At 53.3% G+C, this 22,341-nt stretch overlaps 1 protein-coding gene across 2 annotated transcripts in view; it reads right to left on the reverse strand.

Annotated features, from left to right (window-relative positions):
* The window catches only part of FBLN1 (fibulin 1), a 97,404-nt gene that overhangs the window by 60,844 nt on the left and 14,219 nt on the right, over window positions 1-22,341 (reverse strand). For both annotated transcript variants that reach the window (XM_007976078.3, XM_007976079.3), the window contains exons 2-8: window positions 20,581-20,686; window positions 13,505-13,640; window positions 10,867-11,029; window positions 7,557-7,616; window positions 5,800-5,901; window positions 5,084-5,221; window positions 3,646-3,783 (exon numbers count right to left, since the gene is read on the reverse strand). In XM_007976078.3, the coding sequence (XP_007974269.3) occupies window positions 3,646-3,783; window positions 5,084-5,221; window positions 5,800-5,901; window positions 7,557-7,616; window positions 10,867-11,029; window positions 13,505-13,640; window positions 20,581-20,686 (843 nt within the window). The remainder of the gene's footprint in view (window positions 1-3,645; window positions 3,784-5,083; window positions 5,222-5,799; window positions 5,902-7,556; window positions 7,617-10,866; window positions 11,030-13,504; window positions 13,641-20,580; window positions 20,687-22,341) is intronic.

Raw genomic sequence — 22,341 nt, forward strand, 5'->3', positions numbered from 1 at the left:
AATTCTCCATGTATGATAGGGACAGAGACCTCCGCTTCCTGGAACCCTGACCCACCCCTTGTGCTAGCTCTGCAGGAAGAGCTCTTCTGCTACAGGCAGGAGGCTCAGAGGGGCTCTTGGGATCCCAGGATGGTTCTCGGAGCTCCAGGAAGATGGATTCTGGCTACACAAGGGAATCGGCGCTTCCAACCATGGACCGTGCTATTCCTGGGTGGGGGAGCAGGTACCACGGGCAGAGGTGTGGGAGCAGAGGACCCAGGGTGCGTGCTGGGGGATCAGAACCTGACATAGAACCTTTTCAGCCCTCTCCCAGACGGCCTGAAACTATCTTCTATCTTGACATATTTTCTCGTTAGAAAGAAATATTTCTGCTGATGCAGTCGTTTTTTAAGAGAAACATTTTTTAAGAGTCGTTTTTTTAATATAAAGGTGTTGACATGAAATGATTTCTAAGTACCCTGTCAAGAGGGGAAAAAAGCAAGTGACAGAACAGTCCGGTCCCATTTTCATAAAAAAAAAAAAAAAAAAAAAGTGTCCAGGGAGCAGAGCCCAGAAGGGCTCACGGAGCCTGCCAAGAAGCAGGCAGGGTCGCGGGGGAGGAGCGTTTACTTCCTACACTTAGGTTTTGTTTGCTGATTTGTACATCAAGACGCACATAATTTTTGAAATAAATAGAGATCTTTTAAAACAACGAATCCTGAGCTTGACTGCAAAGATTGAGAGCACATGAAAAGGGGAACCCCACCCCTATCCTGGCATCCCACGCTGAGGGGACCCTGAGGGAGATGAACATTTGGCTTTTGATGCTGTCACTGAGGACCCAGGGAGATGGCAAGGAACAGCTCAGGGCTGCCAGGCTGGCCTTCAGCCCACAGCCTGCTTGCCGGTCCTGGAAGGACAGTGAGGGGACAGCTCCCGAGCCTTAGCCCCTACACAGTGCTGCACCCTGTAGAGAGGAAAGTCAGGGCTAGGTTGAGACTTGCAAACGCTGCCTCGGGGCTGATTTTGCCATGAGTCAGGGTTTCCGTCTGCAGTCCACGCCAGCCTCCTCCGGACCCCCCTTTGGGCAGGCTGCAAGTCTGAGCAGGACTATCCTCCCCGCTGGCTCTGGAGAGCCCATGGCTTCCCTACTCACCACCCCCTGCACTGAGAAACAACCATCCTTCCCTGCTGGCAGGGGACTGGCAAGGGGCCAACTGGCAGCCGAGCCACAGCCCCCCAGCTCAGAAGTCTCTCCCAGGGAATGACAGGGAAGCTGTAACAGTGGAAGGCTGGGGCGGGTTTCAGATACGGCCCCTGTCCTAAGGGCTCACTATTCCACTTGTCTTTTTTTTTTTTTTTTTTTTTTGGTGAAATAGAGTCTTGCTCTGTTGTCCAGGCTGGAATGCAGTGGCGCGATCCTGGCTCACTGCAACCTCCACCTCCTGGCTTCAAGCGATTCTCCTGCCTCAGCCTCCTGAGTAGCTGGGATTACAGGCGTGCACCACCACGTCCGGCTAATTTTTATATTTTTAGTAGAGACGGGGTTTCACTGTATTGGTCAGGCTGGTATCAAACTCCTGACCTCAAGTGATCCACCCACCTTGGCCTCCCAAAGTGCCGGGATTATACGCATGAGTCACCGCGCCCAGCCACATCCACTTGTCTTTAAATATCTCGGTGGTTCAAAAAATGCAGTGGGGGAAGAGCTCTCTCTCCAAACCACTATTTCAAATAAACGATCAATACAGATTTCTCTAAGAAAAAGTTGAAATAGAAGTAAGATAGAAATTTACACTCCCTTGCTCAGGGCAGGGGAGAGGTGATGTGGCCACCCCAGATGGAGAGGTTCTGACTAGTGTGATCTGTAGCTGCGATTCCTCATCTTTTCTCCTAAAAAGTCTCTCTGACCTCAAAGGCAGGACCCAGGAGCATCTGCCAAGCAGAGGCCGAGGGAAAGCCGGTGGATCGGGACTTAGGCGCTGACCGCGGTGGCCTAGCCAGGCAGTTAACCTGACAACGGCAGGGGAAAGCAAGACTCACCTCCCGTCTTTCCAGGACTAGAAACCCAGGCCAGCCGGCTCCCCGCTCGCACCCCATGCCGCTCCTCTAGCGTAAGCGGTCTTTCCCAGGCCTCCTACATTAATACTGAGTTCACATGATAGTCTCTCTTTTCATATTAGTATTTCTCTGATATCAGCAGAGTTTCTTTTTTTTTTTTTTTTTTTTTTTGAGGTGGAGTCTCGCCCTGTCACCCAGGCTGGAGTGCAGTGGCACGATCTCAGCTCACTGTAACCTCTGCCTCCCAGGTTCAAGCAATTCTCCTGCCTCAGCCTCCTAAGCAGCTGGGATTACAGGCGCCCACCACTACGCCCAGCTAATTTTTGTATTTTTAGTAGAGACGGGGTTTCACTATGTTGGTCAGGCTGGTCTCGAACTCTTGACCTCAGGTGATCCGCCCACCTCAGCCTCCCAAAGTGCTGGGATTGCAAGTGTGAGCCACCGCGCCCGGCCAGAGTTGCTTTTCTTATTGTGGTAAACTACATGTTTACCAAATGAACTACATGTGAACTACAAATTTTACGTGCCATCGTAACCATTTTAAGTAGACGGTTCAGGGGCATCAGTGCATTCACACTGTTGTGCCACCATCTCCCCCGTCCGTCTCCAGAACTTTTTCATTTTTCTCAAACTGAAACTGCACCCGTGAAACACTCACTGCCCAGCCCCTGGCACCTGCCATTCTACTTTCTGTCTCTATGAATTCAAATACTAACACAGACTATTTTTTATTTGTATATTTTATTTTATTTTTGAGACAGGGTCTTGCTCTGTTGCCCAGACTGGAGTGCAGTAGCACGATCACAGCTCGCTGCAGCCTCGACCTCCCTGCTCAAGGAATCCTCCCAGCTCAGCCTCTCAAGTAGCTGGGACTACAGGCGTGCGCCACCACACCCAGCTAATCTTTTGTAGAGATGGGGTCTCACTATATTGCCCAGGCTGGCCTCAAACACCTGGGCTCAAGCAATCCTCCTGCCTCGGCCTCCTAAAGTGCTAGGATTACAGGTGTGACCCACTGTGCCCAGCCAAGTATTTTTTAAAACAATTTTTTAATAGGCTAAATGCCTGTGGCAAGGAATCACCACTCGCTGAGTGCTTCCTGTGTACCGCAAGGACTCGCCTAATCCTGGCCTCAAGTCTATAAGCCAGATACTATGATTACTCCCATTTTATAGAGGAAAAAATTAAAGCTCAGAAGAAGTCATTTTCTTGCGTTACTCCGTTTAAAACCAGATGTCTCTAACTCCAAAACCCAAGCTCTTTCATCTAAACCCAGATCAGCCAACTGTGGCCCTTGGGCCAAACCCAGCCTGCTGCCTATTTTTGTAAATAAAGTTTTATTGGAACACAGCTACACCCATTTGTTTACAGGCGGCCCTTGGCTGCTTTAGACTATAACAGCAGAGTTGAGTATCATGATGGAGACCATATGGCCTACAACGGCTAACGTATTTGCTCTATTTGCTGTCTAGCCCTTTACACAAAAAGTTTGCCAACCCCCGTTCCGTACACCATGCGGCCCCTCAGATTCCAGAGGCCTGCCCCAAGGCTAGATCGCTGGCCCCTCCTGGAATAACCCACTAGTCCTGGCAGCACACGTCTTACCAATACAGTTGCCTAGAGCATCTTGTATAAAGCCACTCTTGCACTGTAGCTTGGGTCGGCAGCGGAAGGATCCCAGAGTATTCTGACAGATAAAATCGGGGAGGCAGTTATGAATACCACTCTCACACTCGTCAATATCTGGTACATCATAAAAAAAGGAGATTGTTAGCAAGAGTCCTGCCAGAAGCATCTTACAACACTTTAAAATCACAAGAAAGATTTTTCTAATGCTCATTACTCAGACTATAACCCAAAACATTCTAATAGAGAAATCATACACAAAAAGGACTTCACTGAGCCAAATCGTGCTCCAGTTGCTAAAGACTTAAAAAGCTGACTTCTTTCCCAAGGCTCTTATGAGGCAAACTGTCTGTTATAATCAATCACCCTGGCATTTTCCTGGCAGGTATATATATATGAGTATTCATTCAAGCTAAGTGTATGTTTAGTTTAGATCATAAGGCAATTATCTTAGTGGCAACAAACACAGTCTCTATAAACATATTCATTCTGAAGCCTTCACAATATTCCAAATATTAACAAGGGTTACGGTCATCACAGGATGTGATGGGCTGCCCTTCCCTTGAAGTTCATGGCTGTCAAATGGTCACATGTGTATACTCAGCTGGCTTGGCCACTGGGCTCTTGGGGTCCAAACCACCCAGCTGGTGTGCGGGGGTGGGGAGGACAGAACTTGCTCTGTGGCCCCCAGATGTCAGAAGGGATGTGTGCTTTGAAGTTACTCTCATGACACAGTGAGTGACACTTTTACACAAGTGGATTTGTCCTTCTGAAAGGCTTGAAACGCTCTGCAAAAACTGTGTTCTAAGCGATCCTCATCAGAGCCTCCCCATCTGCCAAATAACACCTAAGGCTTGGCGGGGAAGGGCTGGCAGCCAGAAATGCCATGTGTTTACGCAGTGGAAGGGGATACGCTTTGAACTTCAAGGAAGCCTGGATTCAGATGGAAGGCAGCTGTTGTGCAAAAACAGTTGTGGGGGTTTTTTTGTTTTTGTTTTTTGCTTTTTTCTTTTTTTTTTTTTTTAGAAAGTACATGTAAGAACCTGAAATTCATCTCTGGTCTTGATTTTAAATAATCAGGCACTGAGCCTTTTTAGAAACCCAAATCTGCCATCATTGACTCCACACCGTAAGAACGTAAATCTTTTCCTAATAGCAGAACTAACCGGTACTGGTGCACTACTGTCAACTTTTTCAGTGTTCTGAACATTACTGGCAAGCACTTTCACTTTCCATCCCACCCGTCCAGACACCCTGGTGGGTATAACCACCTCCCTCCCGCAGATGAGCAGGCAGTCCCCCAGGCAGCCACACAGGGCGCAGGACTGCGGGAGCCCAGACCCCAGAGCTGCCCTTCCCACCGCACCGTATCTACACCTGGGAGACCAGGTTTGCGGACTCGGAGCGCGTGCTGTACCTTTGCAGCTATTGTCCTCGGTGAGCTCATAGCCAGTCCCGCAGCTGCTGTCCCGCTGGCAGCGGAAAGAGCCCACTGTGTTGATGCAGGATTCTCCAAGCCGGCAGCTGTGGCTGCCCGTGATGCATTCATTGACATCTAGGAGAGACCGAGGCAGTGCAGGGGTGACCAGCAAGAACGACCCATCCTGACACATCCTCAGGAGGAAGGTGCCAAAGCCACGGTGGAAGTGCTTCCCCGCACCCTCGCAAGCTGAGCTGAGGCCCACCATGTGCACATCTAGGCTGTGGACTGCATGGAGCCGAAAGCAGTGATTTCTCTCCCAGGCTAACCTTCTTATCTACTGCTTTTTCTGAGACTGGAGTTATGTGGTCCTCAAGAACCCCGTAAGTGGGGGCGGCATCTTCTCCATCTCCCCCATCTCACAGACTGAGGGATGTGCCCAAGGCCACTCAGCAGATCCTGGACCCGGAACCTGGTTAGACCCCAAATCCGTCCTCTTTCCCAACCCCGGTGCTTATATTGCCTCGGAGGGAAGTCTTGGCAGGGGCCTCTGCACTGCAAACTCCAGGGTACAAGAAAGCGAGTCCTGGGCTGCTCTCCACCCCTGAATGGGGTCTGGGCTGTACAAGGCAGGTTCTGTTCAGCCCTCCAGCACAGGCTCCCAAGCACAGTGACCTGCCAGTCCTGCTGGCACCTGAGACAGAGACATTTACCTTCACAGGAGACACCATCAGAGAGCAGCTGGTAGCCCACGAAGCAGGAGCAGACCACCTCATCACCCGTGTCTCGGCACTGCTGCTTGCAGGGCCCACCTCCTGGAAGGACAGCATGTGTGAGCCAGGGCTGGACGCACCCCAGGCACTGTGTGGTTTCTAGCTCCGTTCAGGCTGGGTCACAGAAAACGCCTTCTGGGCACACGAACCCAGGAAGGCAGGCTGACCTGGCTGGAGGCCACCTGCAGCTCTCCTAGGAGACCCCCAGGATCTGGCTCTGGACACCCCTCAGGGGCTGCTGCTTCAGGTCCCAACCTCCCCATGTGGAAAACTCAGGTGGTGTGCAGGGTGCCCTTTGTAGGCTGGGGTGGACCTGGAAGGGGCGAGGCAGAGAAGAGCTCACCGCTGGCCATGGACATGGGGGTGTTGGGCTCCACGTGGAAGGTCAGGCCTCAACTAGGCCTCATGTACCTGCTCCTCACTGAACTCTCGAGCTGTCTCGCTGCTCCAAGCCAACTACCATGGCCTGAACTCCTGCAGCTGCCCAGTTGGCTGTGGCCACAGCCTCCTACCTGCAGAGCCCAGTAGCACCCCGCAACCTGTTCTTCCTACAGGGCAACCAGAGTGATGCTCAGAGTGCAAATCTCATCAGGATAAGCCTCGACCAGGGAAAGATTCTACCAGACCCAATTCTAACTGCTGCCAGTCTGCCTGCTTCTCGGGCCCCTCCCTCTGGCCCTCTAACCCCACCTCCTTCCCCGGACCACTGCCACCCAGAGTCCGGCTACAGTGGGTCTGTGCCCTTTACACGGTTTCAGGTCTCCCTGAGGACCCTTTCGGGGTTATTTTCCCAGTTAATCCTGCCTCCTCTTTGCAGACCAGCTCTCTCCTCCCCAGAAAGCTCCTCCCACAGCCCTGAGGCTTGCTGGGGCTCTCGGTCACTCCCCTCCTCCCTCCACCAGGCCCCTGGACCGACTATCACTGTGCACTGACTGCATCATTTGGGGATTAAACTGGCTCCTAATTAACACCCTCACCACAGGGCGAACTACTGAAAGAGCTTGTGGGGCAGATCTGCAGGTCTAGACATGCCGGAATGTTCCATGAAAGAAAAACACTTTTATCATATGAAAAACAAACCTGCAAGGCCCTTACTTAAATGTGCAAACATCTCCTTGTGAGGCAAATGAATATCACCAATGGTGACAGAACCGTGGCTGGGGCTCCAGGGGCACAAAGGCAAGGAACACTTAGCCCCCTCTTCTCCCCTGAGAGCCTGGGGGAGGCCCCCGTCACCTTCGCAAGGCCTGGGGACTCAGTAATGTGCAGGCTTTCCACACCAGCCCTCACCAGGGCCCCTCCTCGGTAAGCCCACGCTTCCCCTCCCCAGCCGGCCCCAGATCTGGAAGGGGGAAGGGAAGGAGGAGCTGGGAGTCCAGGACTCCTCAGGGCGGAAGTGGGCACTTTGCAGGGTAAACCGAAGCAAAACCTGGGTTCCAATCTCCAGTGAGATCAGCACTGAGACTCCTTGGCTTTGTTTTGGTTTGTTGGTTTGTTTTGAGACAAGGTCCAGCTCTGTCGCCCCGGCTGGAGTGCAAAGGCACAGTCATACCTCACTGCAGCCTCAACCTCCTGGGCTCAAGGGATCCTCCTCCTGCCTTGGCTTCCCAAAGTACTAGGATTACAGGCCTGAGCCACCTGGCCGGCCCCTTGGGGTTTGTTTAAATACCAACTCATGGGAGACGCCGGAGTCTCACCTCGGCAGCGGTCATTCAGGTATGGGTCCTCTTGTTCCTCCTCCACCTCAGTGATCTTATCTAAGGGGGAAAAAGACCAAGTCAAACATTTATCCAAGCACCCATCTTATCTTAAAAGAAACTCCCAACATTCTCTCTTCTTGTCACTATCAGGCAGTAATGCCCATCTGAACATCTTACATAAACAGCTAAGTATTAACTCTATCCTCTTTAAGATAGAATTACACTTGTAAATGTATAATTGATCTCTGATCCATTATAGGCCAGGCGTGGTGGCTCACACCTGTAATCCCAGCACTTTGGGAGGCCAAGGCGGGCGGATCACCTGAGGTCAGGAGTTCAAGACCATCATGGCCAACCCGGTGAAACCCTGTCTCTACTAAAAATACAAAAATTAGCCGAGTATGGTGCCATGTGCCTGTAATCTCAGGTACTCAGTAGGCTCAGGCAGAAGAATCGCTTGAACCCAGGACTTGGAGGTTGCAGCAAGTCAAGATCACACCATTGCATTCCAGCCTGGCCGACAAGAGCGAGACTCGTTTCAAAAAAAGGGATCAATTATAACAGAAAGAGCACAGACACAAGGGCCTGTAATCATTGACTTCACGCTGGGTGCTGTTGCCATGTCCAAATTACTCAACCAGCTCAGCAAATGCAGTCACAGCCTTGCTATAACAATCAACACACGCCCTCCAAGTCTAAAGCGATGCACGCAGTAAAAACTTGTGTCTCCTGACTGATTCTATCAAATGCTATTATGTGTTTGTAAAGGGTTACTCTCCATTTCTGTACTTATTTGTCGCAGGCCAGCACCGGTCTGGGGACCTTCTGCATGGCCCCGAGGAAGCAAACAGTGGGTCCACGGCACAGGTAGCAGTGGGAGGAAGGTGCGGCTGTGAAGACAGGAAGCCCTCCCAGAGGAGGGAGCATGCGAGGAAAGTCTGGGGCAAGGACTGAAGCAGATAAAAGACGGAGAGATAAAGCAAACATCTGGAGCTGCAGAAAAGCCCAGAGATTGCTCACGCTGCAGACATAAATCAGTAAAAATCCGCCCCCGAGATGCAGGAGAAATCCTCCTCTAGCACGAAAAGTTTGGGTTTGTTTAAAGTGAAAATGTCATCTCTGATTTCAAAACCCAAGGAAAGGAAGGAGGCAGAATGTGGCCCCAATCCCACTTGATGACTGTGACATCTGAAATTATCTCAGTGGCATCCATGGGGCCCTGGACTTGAAAAGCTAAGAACAAGAAGTGAAAGATAAGTCCCAGGTGACCTGGGTCCCCTGTGACCCGGGACCCTACAGCCTAGACTTGAAAAGCTAAGAACGAGAAGTGAAAGCTTCCCTGCGTTACCTGGGATCCTACAGCCATCAGCTTGACTTAGAGACTACAGGTCTGAGAGTTCTTCCCTTTCACCCCTTCAGGCACCGCCCCACTGCTTTATTTATTTTATTGTATTTATTTATTTATTTTTTTGAGACTGAGTCTCGCTCTGTCACTCAGGCTGGAATGCAATGGTGCCATCTTGGCTCACTGCAACCTCCGCCTCCTGGGTTCAAGCGATTCTCCCTGCCTCAGCCTTCCAAGTAGCAGGGATTACAGGTGCCCGCCACCACGCCCAGCTAATTTTTGTATTTTTAGTAGAGACAGGGTTTATCCATGTTGGCTAGGCTGGTCTCAAACTCCTGACCTCAGGTGATTCGCCCGTCTCGGCCTCCCAAAGTGCTGGGATTATAGGCATGAGCCACTGTGCCCGTCTTGCGCCTCTTTATTTCGTAAGAGAGTCGGGGGAAAACTCAGAGAGAAGAGGGAATGGGCTGAAAACCACACAGCAAGCTTGGCCCAGGCGGAGTCCTGCCTTCTTACAGGTTAATTCTGTTACAGCACGAAACCATGGCATGAGAGACTACTGGACAGCTACGAAGTCTCCTGAACCCTGTAACTGAATCACACAGAAATGCAGGGTGAGGACACAGAACTGGGGTCACACAGCTGAGAGTGATCTTGCAGCTGCTCTTGGGGTCACATGCCCCTTTGCTGAGTGTTATGATTTGACAGAGCATAGCCAGCTATTAGCCAGCGATGGCCCCCATCTGCTCGTTCATTCGTCATCAGCTCCAGATGGAGAAGGCACTGGCCGGGAGGTGGAAGGCCTGGGTCTCCCTCGTCCACATGCTGGCCGTGTGATCTTGAACATCAGACCCTTACCCAAAAAGTGAGAGCAAGGCCAGCCACCCACGCTGCCCCGGGCAGCTGAAGGGACAAGGGGAGATAGTGAGGGCAGACGCTTATGGGGCCAGGTGCTGCACTCAACCCTTGATACCTAATCTCACACTCCATCCTCCCAGTATCTGATGAAGTAGGACTGCAACTATCCCCACTTCCCAGATAAGGGGACCAAGATGCACATTAGGACCGGGATAGGAGCACGGATTTGTCTGATCCCAGACTCCAGGCACGCAGCGTCACTCCAGGACGGCGGCTCTCAGATAAGGTCACAAACACGAATGGCTCTGACAACTGGAGTCAGTCCATGCTGGGTTAAGGCAATGGTGACACGGATGCACATGTTACCTGTAATGGTTCATTTTAAGTGTCAATTTGGCTGGGGTATGGTCCCCATATGTTTAGTCAAACACTAGCCTGGACACTGCTGTGAAGCTATTTTTTAGAGATTAATATTGGCCCAGCACAATGGCTCACACCTGTAATCCTAGCACTTTGCGAGGCCAAGGCAGGTGGATCACCTGAGGTCAGGAGTTCCAGATCAACTTGGCCAACATGGTGAAACCCCGCCTCTACTAAAAATGCAAAAATTAGCCAGGCGTGGTGGTGCACACCTTTAATCCCAGCTACTCGGGAGGCTGAGGCACAAGAATCACTTGAACCCAGGAGGTGGAAGTTGCAGCGAGCCGAGATCACACCACGGCACTGCACTCCAGCCTGGGTGACAGAGCAAGACTCTGTCTCTAAAAAACAGAAGAGATTAATATGTAAGTCTGTTGATGCTGAGAAAAGCAGATCATCTTCATACCGTGGGTGGGCCTCACCCAATCAACAGAAGGCCTTCAGACTGGCCTCCCCCGGGGAAGGCAGCATTCTGCCAGCACACTGCCTTTGAACTCCAGCTGCAATGCCCCTCCTTCCCTGGGGCTCCAGCCTACAGGCCTGCCCTGCAGATTTTGGACTTGCCAGCCCCCACGATCACGTGAGCCAAGTCCTTAAAATCTCTCTCTCTCTAATCTCGTTCTATATACATATCCTGAAGAACCTTAATACACTGCCCACAAGGGAAGGAAGGGGGAAAATTACCTGTTTCTTGGAGGCTCCTGACATCCAAGTCTCCGGTCTCCTGGCTCTTGACACAGCACGCCCGGAAGACCTGTCCACACTGGTAGCCGACCATGAGGTTGTACTCACAGCTCTGGCCCTGGGCCTGGGCCGCCCTCCCCAGCAGACAGCAATGGCAGCACCTCTGCAAACACAGGTGGAGATCCCGGATGGAGGAGCGGGACAGACAGCCCAGCGGGGCCCATGAGAGGCCTCAGGGGATGCCTCTCTGAGCCCCTTGTCCACACAACCAGGAGAGTGATGACCCAAGTCTGGCTTAGATACCACTTCTAAATGTCAGCAACAAATAGCAAAGAAAGTCCATCCCCCTACCCCAAACCATCTAGGCCCCAGTTTTGAAAGGAACCTTAAAGGGCCTGGCATCTACCTCTCCTCCCCACCCCAACACGCAATTGCACACCTCAACATCCCTGCCCTGCCCAGCGACCACCTGGCTCTGCTCACACACCTCCAGGAGGAGGGAGCTTCTTTTTTTTTTTTTTTTTGAGACGGAGTCTCACTATGTCACCCGGGCTGGAGTGCAGTGGCCGGATCTCAGCTCACTGCAAGCTCCGCCTCCCGGGTTCACGTCATTCTCCTGCCTCAGCCTCCCGAGTAGCTGGGACTACAGACGCCCGCCACCTCGCCCGGCTAGTTTTTTGTATTTTTTAGTAGAGACGGGGTTTCACCGTGTTCGCCAGGATGGTCTCGATCTCCTGACCTCGTGATCCACCCGTCTCGGCCTCCCAAAGTGCTGGGATTACAGGCTTGAGCCACCGCGCCCGGCTAGGAGGGAGCTTCTTATAGCACCGTGCACAAGCTCCAAAGTTCTGTTCCCTTTGCATGGTCTGAGGTTTCTCTACCATGCCCGGAAGAATGACACGCGTGCATCTTGCCTTTCCGTTTTTGAGTTAGGGGGGTTCAGGCAGCAGGAATTGCACCGTGCATTTGAAAGCACAGGAACTTCAAGACGAGTCATCAAGCAAGGTCAAAGGACAGGGTGGCTGTCTGCCACCCGGACCCAGGTCCCCATAGTTACTTCCAAGTCCCTGTGACCTCACACCTGAGTCCCAGAAGCAACATTTGCCCTGACACATGAAAAGCCCTGCTTCAGTCTTTACTAAGTGGTTATCCTAAGAAGGAGCACAGAACTTTCCAAACAGTCCCCAGCAAGAGCCGGGAGGTGTTTGCCTCAGTTATGTGGCGTTGATGGGTCTTCCAGGCTGCGTATCCTACGCCCTCTGCTGCCAGAAAGCGTAGGGAGCATCAGTTACCTCATCCATCTTTTGGGGTGTGAGTAATCCTTCCCGGAAACACAAATCGCTCATCTGTCAAAGCGATCTGTTCCCACTGCTGCTAGAATGTTCTGTGCTTTTTACACACCTCTCAAGTCTGGGGACATGGGCACAGCAGTGCGCCGGACGGACGGCATCCGCAAGGCCCAGCCCTGCATTGGGTGCCGGGGGTGGGGGCAGTCATTAAACGTCCAAAGTCCTGGTTCCCAGGCACTCCCACCCTCACCCCACCCAGCTCCCTCCTGGGCCAGAGCCCTGCCCTGTGAAAGCCCACACAGGCCAAGGTGGGCAGGGGGCTTGGGACCCCCAATTCCTCCACACAGAGGCCCTCCACAGCCCCGTCTATGTGGAGAATCCCCACAAAGGAGCTCCCATACCCCCTCCTGGAATCCAGACTTCATTCAGATTCTTGCTTCTTAAAATTATTCCAACACCTTCCTAAGTAGGAACAGGAAGCTTCTTCCAGGGAATGTATTTTCGTCATCTGGCGCCTCCAACAGGAGCCCAGCTTCCAAACCCGAGCTCCTCCAGGCCCAAGTTCCTCCTGGCGGGGTTTGTTTTCCTTGCTGGCTGGGTGGTAAGGGAGGGATGGCCTGGACACCTCGGGTTTACTGCTAGTGTTCAGACCGGGAATGCGATCACGCACCTTTCCACCTCTTGCAAAGACGCAGCCCTTCCATGGCCATAGCGGTCCTGAGTGACCTGCTAGCACGTAGGGTCCTAGGAGCACTCAGGGAAGAGGACTCTGCCATTTATTCACAGCTTACCTTCAGGGTAGGATCCCATCTGGGTCCCTGACAGGACTGCAGAGAGGCCATTTTGGAGGATGGGCCTCTCTGAACCTCAGTTTCCTCTTCTAGGGTGGTTATAGAGGTCAGATCTTATCAGAGGTCTTAGGGAGGGCCCATTTTTACCTCTGGACCCTGACTAGTCTGTGGGTAGAGAAGCCTGAGAGCCTCCTGGGTAGGTGAGGGTGCCTACCCCGAACTGAGAAGAAGATTCTGAAAGCCCAAGAGGAGCCCTGCTTTGACTTCCGCGTCTGCCCAAAGCCTGGAGACAGGCAGTTCTCAGGGCAAGGCCAGATCACTTCACCCCCACCACCTCGTGGGAGGCTCAGCCCAGGTATCCTCCGGGGTTTACGGCTACAGGGGAGGGGGAGAAATACTGGGGTTTTCCACCTCCCTCCTGCCCCTACACCCAGCTGCTCAAGAAGAAAGGTGGCCTGAGGCAGGGAGCGCTGACGGACAGTGTCGCTCAGCTGGGAGGGCCCGGGTCTGCTGACTAGTGGGGACGGGCAGCGACCCCACATGGTCTTTGGCTCTCACCTTCACAAACGTGGCCTCCAGGCTAGCGTTGTCACCACGGGGCGCGGCACAGTGGTCCTGCTCGTTGGCCAGGCTGATGCCCGTGGCACAGTGCAACTCCTCCAGCTGGCTGTGGCAGCACTGCTCCTGCACCATCCTGTGGGGGAGGGGTGGGCTGGGCCAAGGCTCTGTGGGCAGGGGGCCCGGGGTACGAAGTCCTTGGGGGTGGGGGTGCTCTCACCTCTGGGCCTCCCCTTCCCTGCTCCCACAGACACAGAGAGAGAAACACACAGCGCCCCGGTGTCACACAGAAGGAGCTCAATTAGCATTTTAGTTAGAAAGGCTTGGCCGGGCACAGTGGTTCACACCTGTAATGCCAGCGCATTGACAGGATGAGGTGGGAGGACCATTTGAGCCCAGGAGTTTGGGACCAGTCTGGGTAACACGGTAAGACCCTGTTTTTTACTTTCTTTCTCACTTTTTTTTTGAGATGGAGTCTCGCTCTGTCGCCCAGGCTGGAGTGTAGTAGTGTGATCTCGGCTCACTGCAGCCTCTGCCTCTCGGGTTCAAGCGATTCTCCTGCCTCAGCCTCCCCAGTAGCGGGGCCTACAGGCATGTGCCACCACACCTGGCTAATTTTTGTATTTTTGTAGAGATGGGGTTTCACTATGTTGGCCAGGCTGGTCTGGAACTCCTGACCTCAGGTGATTCACCCACTTCAGCCTCCCAAAGTGTTGGGATTACAGGCGTAAGCCACCGTGCCTGGCCTCTTTTTTTAAAAAAAAAAGAAAGAGAATGCAGCATGGTGTCTGGAGTCAGAGTCAGGAGGCCCAGTTTTGTCACCAGAGCGGCCATGTCACTCCTCTGAGCACTAGGCTTCACCCGCATAATGTTCCTGCTGATTTGAAAACCAAAAAGCGGCGGGGGGCTGACTCTGGGCCTGACCTTCCATCCCTTTATCAGGTCGAACTCTTCTCAGTGCTCGTCGCATCTTCCAGGCTCAGAGCAAACAGCTTCTGAGAGTCCTGTGGGGTAGCCTGCCCAAGGCCCCAGAGGGAGGGATGGGGGTTGCAATGGCACCTAGCTGCACAGCCCACGCCTCCCAGCCGTGCCGGGGCTCTGGGGAGAGGTCCTCGACCCGCCAAAATCAGCTTCTCTGACACAACCAGGAGGCTGTGACAGCTAGGGGCTGGTGTGGGCGGGCTCCAAAGGCAATGAGCAGGAGAGGAGTGTGTCACGGGAGAGTCACCCAACCCGTGCCTCCAGGAGAGAGGGTCGGGGCCTCCCCAGCTTCCCTGCACTGCCAGCCAGGTCACCTCTGCACAAAAATAGCAGCCGCCAGCACACCTTCCCCTAACCTTCCCCGGGGAACTGGAGGTCTGCACCCGGCTGCCCGTGCATCTCCAAAACTGCCTTTAGGCCCCAGGATGGAATTACCAAGCTGAGCTAGCCCACGTTTCACTCACGCTTTCAGTGGATTTGCAAATAACAGGCATTTCACGAAACTGCCAGAGCGAGCCACCAGACATGCATACATCCATTCAAAAAATATTGGCTGGCCAGAAAATCACAAGTGTTGGTGAGGATGTGGAGACATTGGAACCCATGCGCGTTGCTGGTGGGAATGGAAAAGGGGCAGATGCCGTGAGGCACAGTTCCTCACAAAATTAAAAATAGAATAATCATAGGACCCAGCAATTCCATTTCTGGGTATATATCCAAAGAACTGAAGCAGGGTTTCAAACCGATACTTGCACACCCATGTTCACAGCAGTTTGTTGTTGTGTTTTGTTTTGTTTTGTTTTTGAGATGGAATCTTGCTTTGTCGCCCAGGCTGGAGGGCAATGTTGCGATCTGGGCTCACTGCAACCTCCGCTTACTGGGTTCTAGTGATTCTCCTGCCTCAGCCTCACGAGTAGCTGGGATTACAGGCGCCCACCACCATGCCCAGCTAACTTTTTATATTTTTAATAGAGATGAGATATTGCCATGTTGGCCAGGATGGTCTCAAACTCCTGACCTCAAGTGATCTGCCCGCCCCAGCCTCCCAAAGTGCTGGGATTATAGGCATGAGCCACTGCGCCCGGCCTCACAGCAATATTATTTACAACATCCAAAAGGTGGAAGCAATCAAGTGTCCCAGGCACCTCAGGGTGTCCAGCTGCCTCAGGCTCAGCCCCAATCCCCCTGACCTCTATCTCACGGCCCCCTCAGTCACCTGGTTACCCTTGTATCTGGTGCTTTCTCCTTGGGACTGGCTCTTGCTGGCTCCACTCCAGCCACCCTGATCCCCTTGCTGTGCTGCCCAGCACCTGCACACCCTCTCCTCTGGGCCGTTCCCTCAGCCTGGGATGCTCTTCCCACTTTCCATACTGCCCACTCCCTTGTCCCATTCAGGTCCTGGCACAGTGAGGCCAACCCCACAGCTCTAAAATTGTAAACCCACCATGCAGAAACCCCTATCCCTCCCTGTTTCCCTCACGGCACACCCTGCCTTCCTGCAAACCATCAGACTGACTTATGACTTCCTTTGCACTCTGCATCCCCTGTAGAATGCCACCTACACGAGGTCAGGGGACTTTGCATATTTCATTCACCGATTTATCCCCACTCACCAGAACGGAGCCTGGCACCTAGCAGGCCCTCAGTGAGATTTGCAAGATAAAGAAGGGGTTAGAGAAATGCTGGGCTGGAAAATGTCAGCTTGGGACCTGCTTTAGGTTTCATTGGGTGTGTTCAAATTCCTCCAAAAGACGCTGAAGGGCATGTGGGTTTAACCTAATCCAAGGTTTTAGGTGGATTTAGATCTCGATCCCAAGGAATGTCGGGCCTTGGTGGAGACCTAGAGTCAAGATGACACATGATGGGAAAACATCAAAGCTGCCATCTTCTGACCACCCCAAACGTGTCCTTGTTGAAGCTGCAGGCTGCTTAACCCCTGCTTGGCCAGAGCCCATGGCTGCAGAGAGGTCGGCCTCTCCCCGCTGTCCTCTCTGAGCCTCTCACCCACTCGGGGAGCTGACACCCCCTCCTTTGGGCGCCGCGGACCCTCAGGGCCTCACACCCTCGACTCTTGCCCAGGAGGGCTGGCCTGGGCTCCCCTGCCCCTGGCTTTCATCCTGCCTCTTCGTGAGCATCAAGAGCCGATACAGCTTTGTCGAATGAACAAAAACTGATTTTACTTCAGCTGGTGAGCCTCACAGGACGCCACTTCAAAAGAAGAGAACTCGGCTGGGCGCAGTGGCTCACACCTGTAATCTCAGCACTTTGGGAGGCCGAGGCATCAGATCACTTGAGGCCAGGAGTTCGAGACCAGCCTGGCCAACATGGTGAAACCCCGTCTCTACTAAAAATACCAAAATCAGCCGGGTGTGGTGGCGGGCGCCTGTAATCCCAGCTACTCGGGAGGCTGAGGCAGGAGGATCGCTTGAACCCAGGAGGCGGAGGTTGCAGGAAGCTGAGATTGCGCCACTGCACTCCAGCCTGGGCGACACGGCCAGACTCCATCTCAAAAAAAAAAAAAAAAGGAACTGGCTAACACAACAGGCAAACCAGGTGTCAGTGACCCCTGTTTCTTGCATCTTTTAAATATCACTATTAAGAGGATTCTTGTAAATCAGATTTGATTCCTGATCTGCCCTATCCCTTCCCTGCCTTCACTAAAAATGATAATCTGTACAAAACACATTAGAAAATCCCTTCATTAGCATCACTGCACTGCTGGCCATGCCCCACACCCACAGCCCTTGCCTCACCCAGATGGGAGCTCTGACCCCCCCAGGTTGGGGAGGCTGGGGCAGGGTCCTGCTCACCTGGGAACCCCCACAGCCACATCAGTGCCTGCCTGCTGAACCCTTACGTGGGCTCCGTCTCACTGTGAGCTGGAGTCCAGGCTTGGCCTCTGATTGGCACAGGCTGCGTGAGGTTTGGAACCCAATGAGAACAGGGTAAAGCCGAAGCACGCAGGAAGGGCTGGAGGGCAGCAGACAGCACCTGGGGCCACAGGGCAGTGACACAGGCAGAGTAGGGTGGCTCAGTGGCTCACTGGAGGGGCAGCCTAGGACAGGTATGTGGCCCCTGGTCTGTGTGTCCACTGGATGAGTCAACGGGCCAGTCACTTGCATCCGGTGACCTTTGAGTGGTGTCCTAGGCATTAAGCCACATTTCAGGGACACTGTCATATGGAAACTCACGATACCCAGGAGTCTGGACTTGCACCTGCACTTAAAGAGAGAAGGACTGCCCTCTCAGCTATTCTGATGGCATTTCCTACATTTCAGGAAATCTAATGTATGTTTAAAATTTACAAGAAGGCAATGTGTTTGTCCTCTGGGACCCAAAGGAGATTAAAGATAACCCCAAAATTGGCCGGGTGCGGTGGCTCACGCCCATAATCCCAGCACTTTAGGAGGCTGAGGCAGGAGGATCACCTGAGGTCAGGAGTTTGAGACCAGCCTGGCCAACATGGTGAAACTCTGTTTCTACTAAAAATACAAAAATTAGCCTGGTGTGGTAGTGCATGCCTGTAATCTCAGATACTCGAGGAGAATCGCTTGAACCCAGGAGGCGGAGGTTGCAGTGAGCCAAGATCGACATACTGTACTCCAGCCTGGGTGACAGAGAGAGACTCTGTTTCACAAAAAAAAGAAAAAAGATAACTCCAAAATGTATCAAAGACATTGGTGAGTAAAAGTCAGAATACATTTGATAGTAACTAAAATCCCCATTCACAAGCAAGGCCCAGAGAGTTGCTGAATGTGTGGCCTCAGTTTCTCTGTCTGCACATAGAAGGGTTACACGGGCTGATGCCTCATTTTCTTTTATTTCAGTAAGTATTAGTAACAGTGGCTCCCTATTATGGGCTAAACTGTGTCTTCCCAAATCCATCTGGTGAAGTCCTAACCCCCAGTATCTCAGAATGTGACTCTATTTGGAGACAGGGACTTTAAATAGGTGATACAGTTAAATGAGGTCGTTAGGGCAGGCTCTAATCCAATAGGACCGGTGTCCTTCGAGGAAGCGGTGCATAGGACACAGACACACACAGAGGGAAGGCCGTGTGAGGACACAGGGAGAAGAGGGCATCTACAGGCCCAGGAGAGGGGCCTCAGAAGGAACCCACCCTGCCGACGCCTCGGTCTCAGGCTTCTGGCCTCCGGAACTACGAGGAGCCAGCGGTTGAGCCGCTCTGCCTCTTGTACTCTGCTCTGGCAGTCCTGGAAAACCAATACACTGCCACGGTCTGGCTTTGTGGTGCTGGTTTCATAGGTGATCTCTTGATTTTTTTCTTTTGGTGGTGGGAGCACGGAATCTCACTCTTGTCACCCAGGCTGGAGTACAATGAATGGTCTCAGCTCACTGCAACCTCCGCCTCCCGGGTTCAAGTGATTCTCCTGCCTCACCATCCCGAGTAGCTGGGATTACAGGTGCCCGCCACCACGCCCAGCTAATTTTTGTATTTTTAGTAGAGACGGGGTTTCACCATGTTGGTCAGGCTAGTGCGCAATTCCTGACATCAGGTGATCCACCCGCTTCGGTCTCCCAAAGAGATGGGATTACAGGGGTGAGCCACCGCGCCCAGGTGATCTCTGATCATTATAACAACCCCGAAAAGGAGGTATCATGGTGCCTTTGAGCTGGCTCAGGTCACCCAGCCAGAAACCCACCCAGGTTGGTCCACCTCCCCAGCCCTTGTCCTTCCCAGGGCCAGGCTGGCTGCTGTCCGTGCAGACGGTACACAGAATGCTCAGTGCTCATCACCCAGCCTCACTGCAGAAAGGCCGGCGGCCCCTATGACACTTCCAGCATTTCCTGCACCCGCTGCACGCCAGGATCACGGCTCCCACTCATCAGATGTCCCATAAATCCTGACTGCATGGTCTCCCAGTCAATTCAAGCCACGCGAGTTTCCTATTTTCCTTTGTTTGCTCTATAATGCTTTCGACTTTTCAAGAATTTCCTTCATCAGGATCTACGTTCTTCATCGCGCTGGAAGGCAGCAGCCCATGCACACCCCGGCACAAACGCAAATCTCCGGGATGAGGCCGGCGAGCCGTTCCCGTACATTCTTTCCGCGACAGCTCTCCACCCCGCGCCCCTGGCTCCCAGCATCACGGCTGCTTAGACTCGGAATTGAGGCAGAGAGAACAAATGGGTGGCAAATGCTGGCTGCTTCCACAGCCTCGCCTCCCAGGCGCGCACCCCGAGTTTAGATCCTCCCATCATTGCTTACCAGCTGAACACCTGGGGAAAGCCTGGTCTCCTGCTCTGTCAAATGGCGTTCATAACAAAGTTCAATGAGATAATGTACATCAAAGGCTCCACATAAAGTAGGTGCTCCAGACGCTTGCTGGGGTTTTCACTATTATTTTTATGATGATGACCAGCAATGACCTAATCTCATCATTTATTCTTTTTTTTTTTTTGAAATAGAGTTTCACTCTTGTTGCTTAGACTGAAGTGCAGTGGAGCAATCTTAGCTCACTGCAACCTCCGCCTCCCAGGCGATTCTCTGGCCTCAGCCTTCCAAGTAGCTGGGATTACAGGCACCCACCACCCATGCCTGTCTAATTTTTTTTGTATTTTTAGTAGAGACGGGGTTTCACCGTGTTGGCCAGGCTGGTCTCGAACTCCCGACCTCAGGTGACCCACCCACCTCGGCCTCCCAAAGTGCTGGGATTACAGGCGTGAGCCACCGTGCCCGGCCTCTCATCATTTATTCTAAGCTTACATGGCCTCAGAATTTTCAGAGAGCTGGAGTCCATGTAGGGAGAGAAGAATAAAAACAGTCGATCCAGATGTTGGTTAGTGCAGAAGGTGAAAAACCGGCTGGTGAAACACTTCACTCTGTGCCAGCTACCCGGCATTTTGGGGGTCTGTAGGTGGTCCGTGTTTCCGTTCGCAAGGCTCTTTAGTCACATCATCTCCTCTGCTCCCCCACAACTGTCCCCCCTTTTTTTAAATCCATCCAGCCTGGATGGATCCGGGCCTGGGTGTCCAACCTCTCCCGAGAGGCCTGGCACACACCATCCTTTCCTCCCCCACTTTCCTCTACAGGAAGACTGTTCCAGTCAAACAGTGGCCACTGGCAAACGTACCTGCATTCTTTGGATTCCGTGGCATATGGCAGCGAGCAGTCCTTCTGATTAGTGGCCATTCGGTGTCCATCTGCACAGCAGGCCTCCAGGAGGACATCCGCATCCACTGTGCAGGGAAGAGAACAAGCTGAGAGGTGGCTCACCACTCAACGGGCGGAGGGCCCCTCCCAGGTGCACCGCCAGGACATGCATGTCCTTCTAACTACAGCATCAGGCTGGGGCACATCCCTTAGTCACTCTGCAAACCAGTACTGAAAACCCCACCAGGTCCCAGCTGGGAGCCCACAGCCCACTCCTTCCTAGAAGAAAGGCCCGAATCCTCCCCTGTCTGAACCCAACTTGGACAGGGCTGCGGCTCAGCCCTGAGACCCAAGCACACGTGATCCCCGCTCCAGTCACACGCTGGAGATGCCGATGCCGCCCCTGTGCAGACCGCTCCAGTCACACGCTGGAGATGCCGATGCCGCCCCTGTCTAGCCGGGTCCCTGCCTTCACAGTCCAGCGGGCAAGAAAGCCCTGGTGACAGAGGCAGGGCCACGCTGCCGGCCCGCCCAGCCCAGCAGGTCAGGGAACAGCCGACACCACTCTTTGCAGAGGAGAGACTGCAAACAGGAAGGGGGCTCAAAATGCAACGAGCTGAGTCAAGTAAGAGCCTCTCGCCCAGGCTGGAGGGTAGTGGCGCGATCTCGGCTCACTGCAACCTCCACCTCCTAGGTTCAAGTGATTCTCCTGCCTCCGTCTCCTGAGTAGCTGGGATGACAGGCGCCCACCACCACACCTGGCTAATTTTTTGTATTTTTAGTAGAGATGGGGTTTCACCATGTTGGCCAGGCTGGTCTCGAACTCCTGACCTTGGGTGATCCGCCCGCCTTGGCCTCCCAAAGTGCTGCGATTACAGGCGTGAGCCACCGCACCCAACCTAAAAACCACCAATTCTAAACCAGCTTCTGTGACCCACATCTGTGTTTTCTCCTTTCATCTTGGGAGCAAAGGGGCAGGAGCCGGGACATAAGCCTCAAGCTACAGATGAGGAAACCAAGGCTGGTGATGGTTTCTGCCCTTGACCTACCACAAGACCCCCTCTCCTACAGAAGCAGGGACCTGTGAGAAGACTGGTGAGGACAGGACTGGCAAAGGAGAGAGCACAGGTTCAGGAGGAACAGCAGTCTGGCCATCTTATCTCCCACTCACAAAAAGGGCAGATGAAAGGGTCACGCACCAAGCAGCCGGCCCACACCCTCAGAGCCAGACCACAGCCCAAATGAGCTGGGTGCACAGGCCCTTGTGCCCCATGCCCCAGCCCAGGCTACAGCCCCAGTGGGCACCCTCCCAGCCCCTCAGCTCACGGAAGGGAGACGACCCCATTGTGCCCCGAGGGAGGAGCAGCTGGGTGCCAGGTGCCCACATACTTGGCCCTCAGTCTAAAGGACTCAAATGCCAGAAAGCATTAGCACCGACAGCCTCAGCTGCTGGGCAGAAGGTCACCTCTCGGCAGGACTTTACAAAACTGGGCTTTAAGAAGCACCACTTTTCCTTCCTAATGGCTTTCCAGACCCTAGAGGGTAAATCCCACTGGGCTTGGCAGCATTTCCGTTTCCGCACATACAACTGTAGGTGCTCTGCCTGAGCGCATTCTTCTTCCAGGCCGGGCCCTCGGGGTGGCCCAGAGGGAGGCTGCTGTCTGCTGGGCGAGGCAGCACCTTGCTAAACCACCCTATCGGTCATCACCACTGTAAGCACTTCTAGACTATGCGGCCTTCA

The sequence above is a fragment of the Chlorocebus sabaeus genome, chromosome 19, assembly GCF_047675955.1.
Source record: "Chlorocebus sabaeus isolate Y175 chromosome 19, mChlSab1.0.hap1, whole genome shotgun sequence".
NCBI lineage: Eukaryota > Metazoa > Chordata > Mammalia > Primates > Cercopithecidae > Chlorocebus > Chlorocebus sabaeus.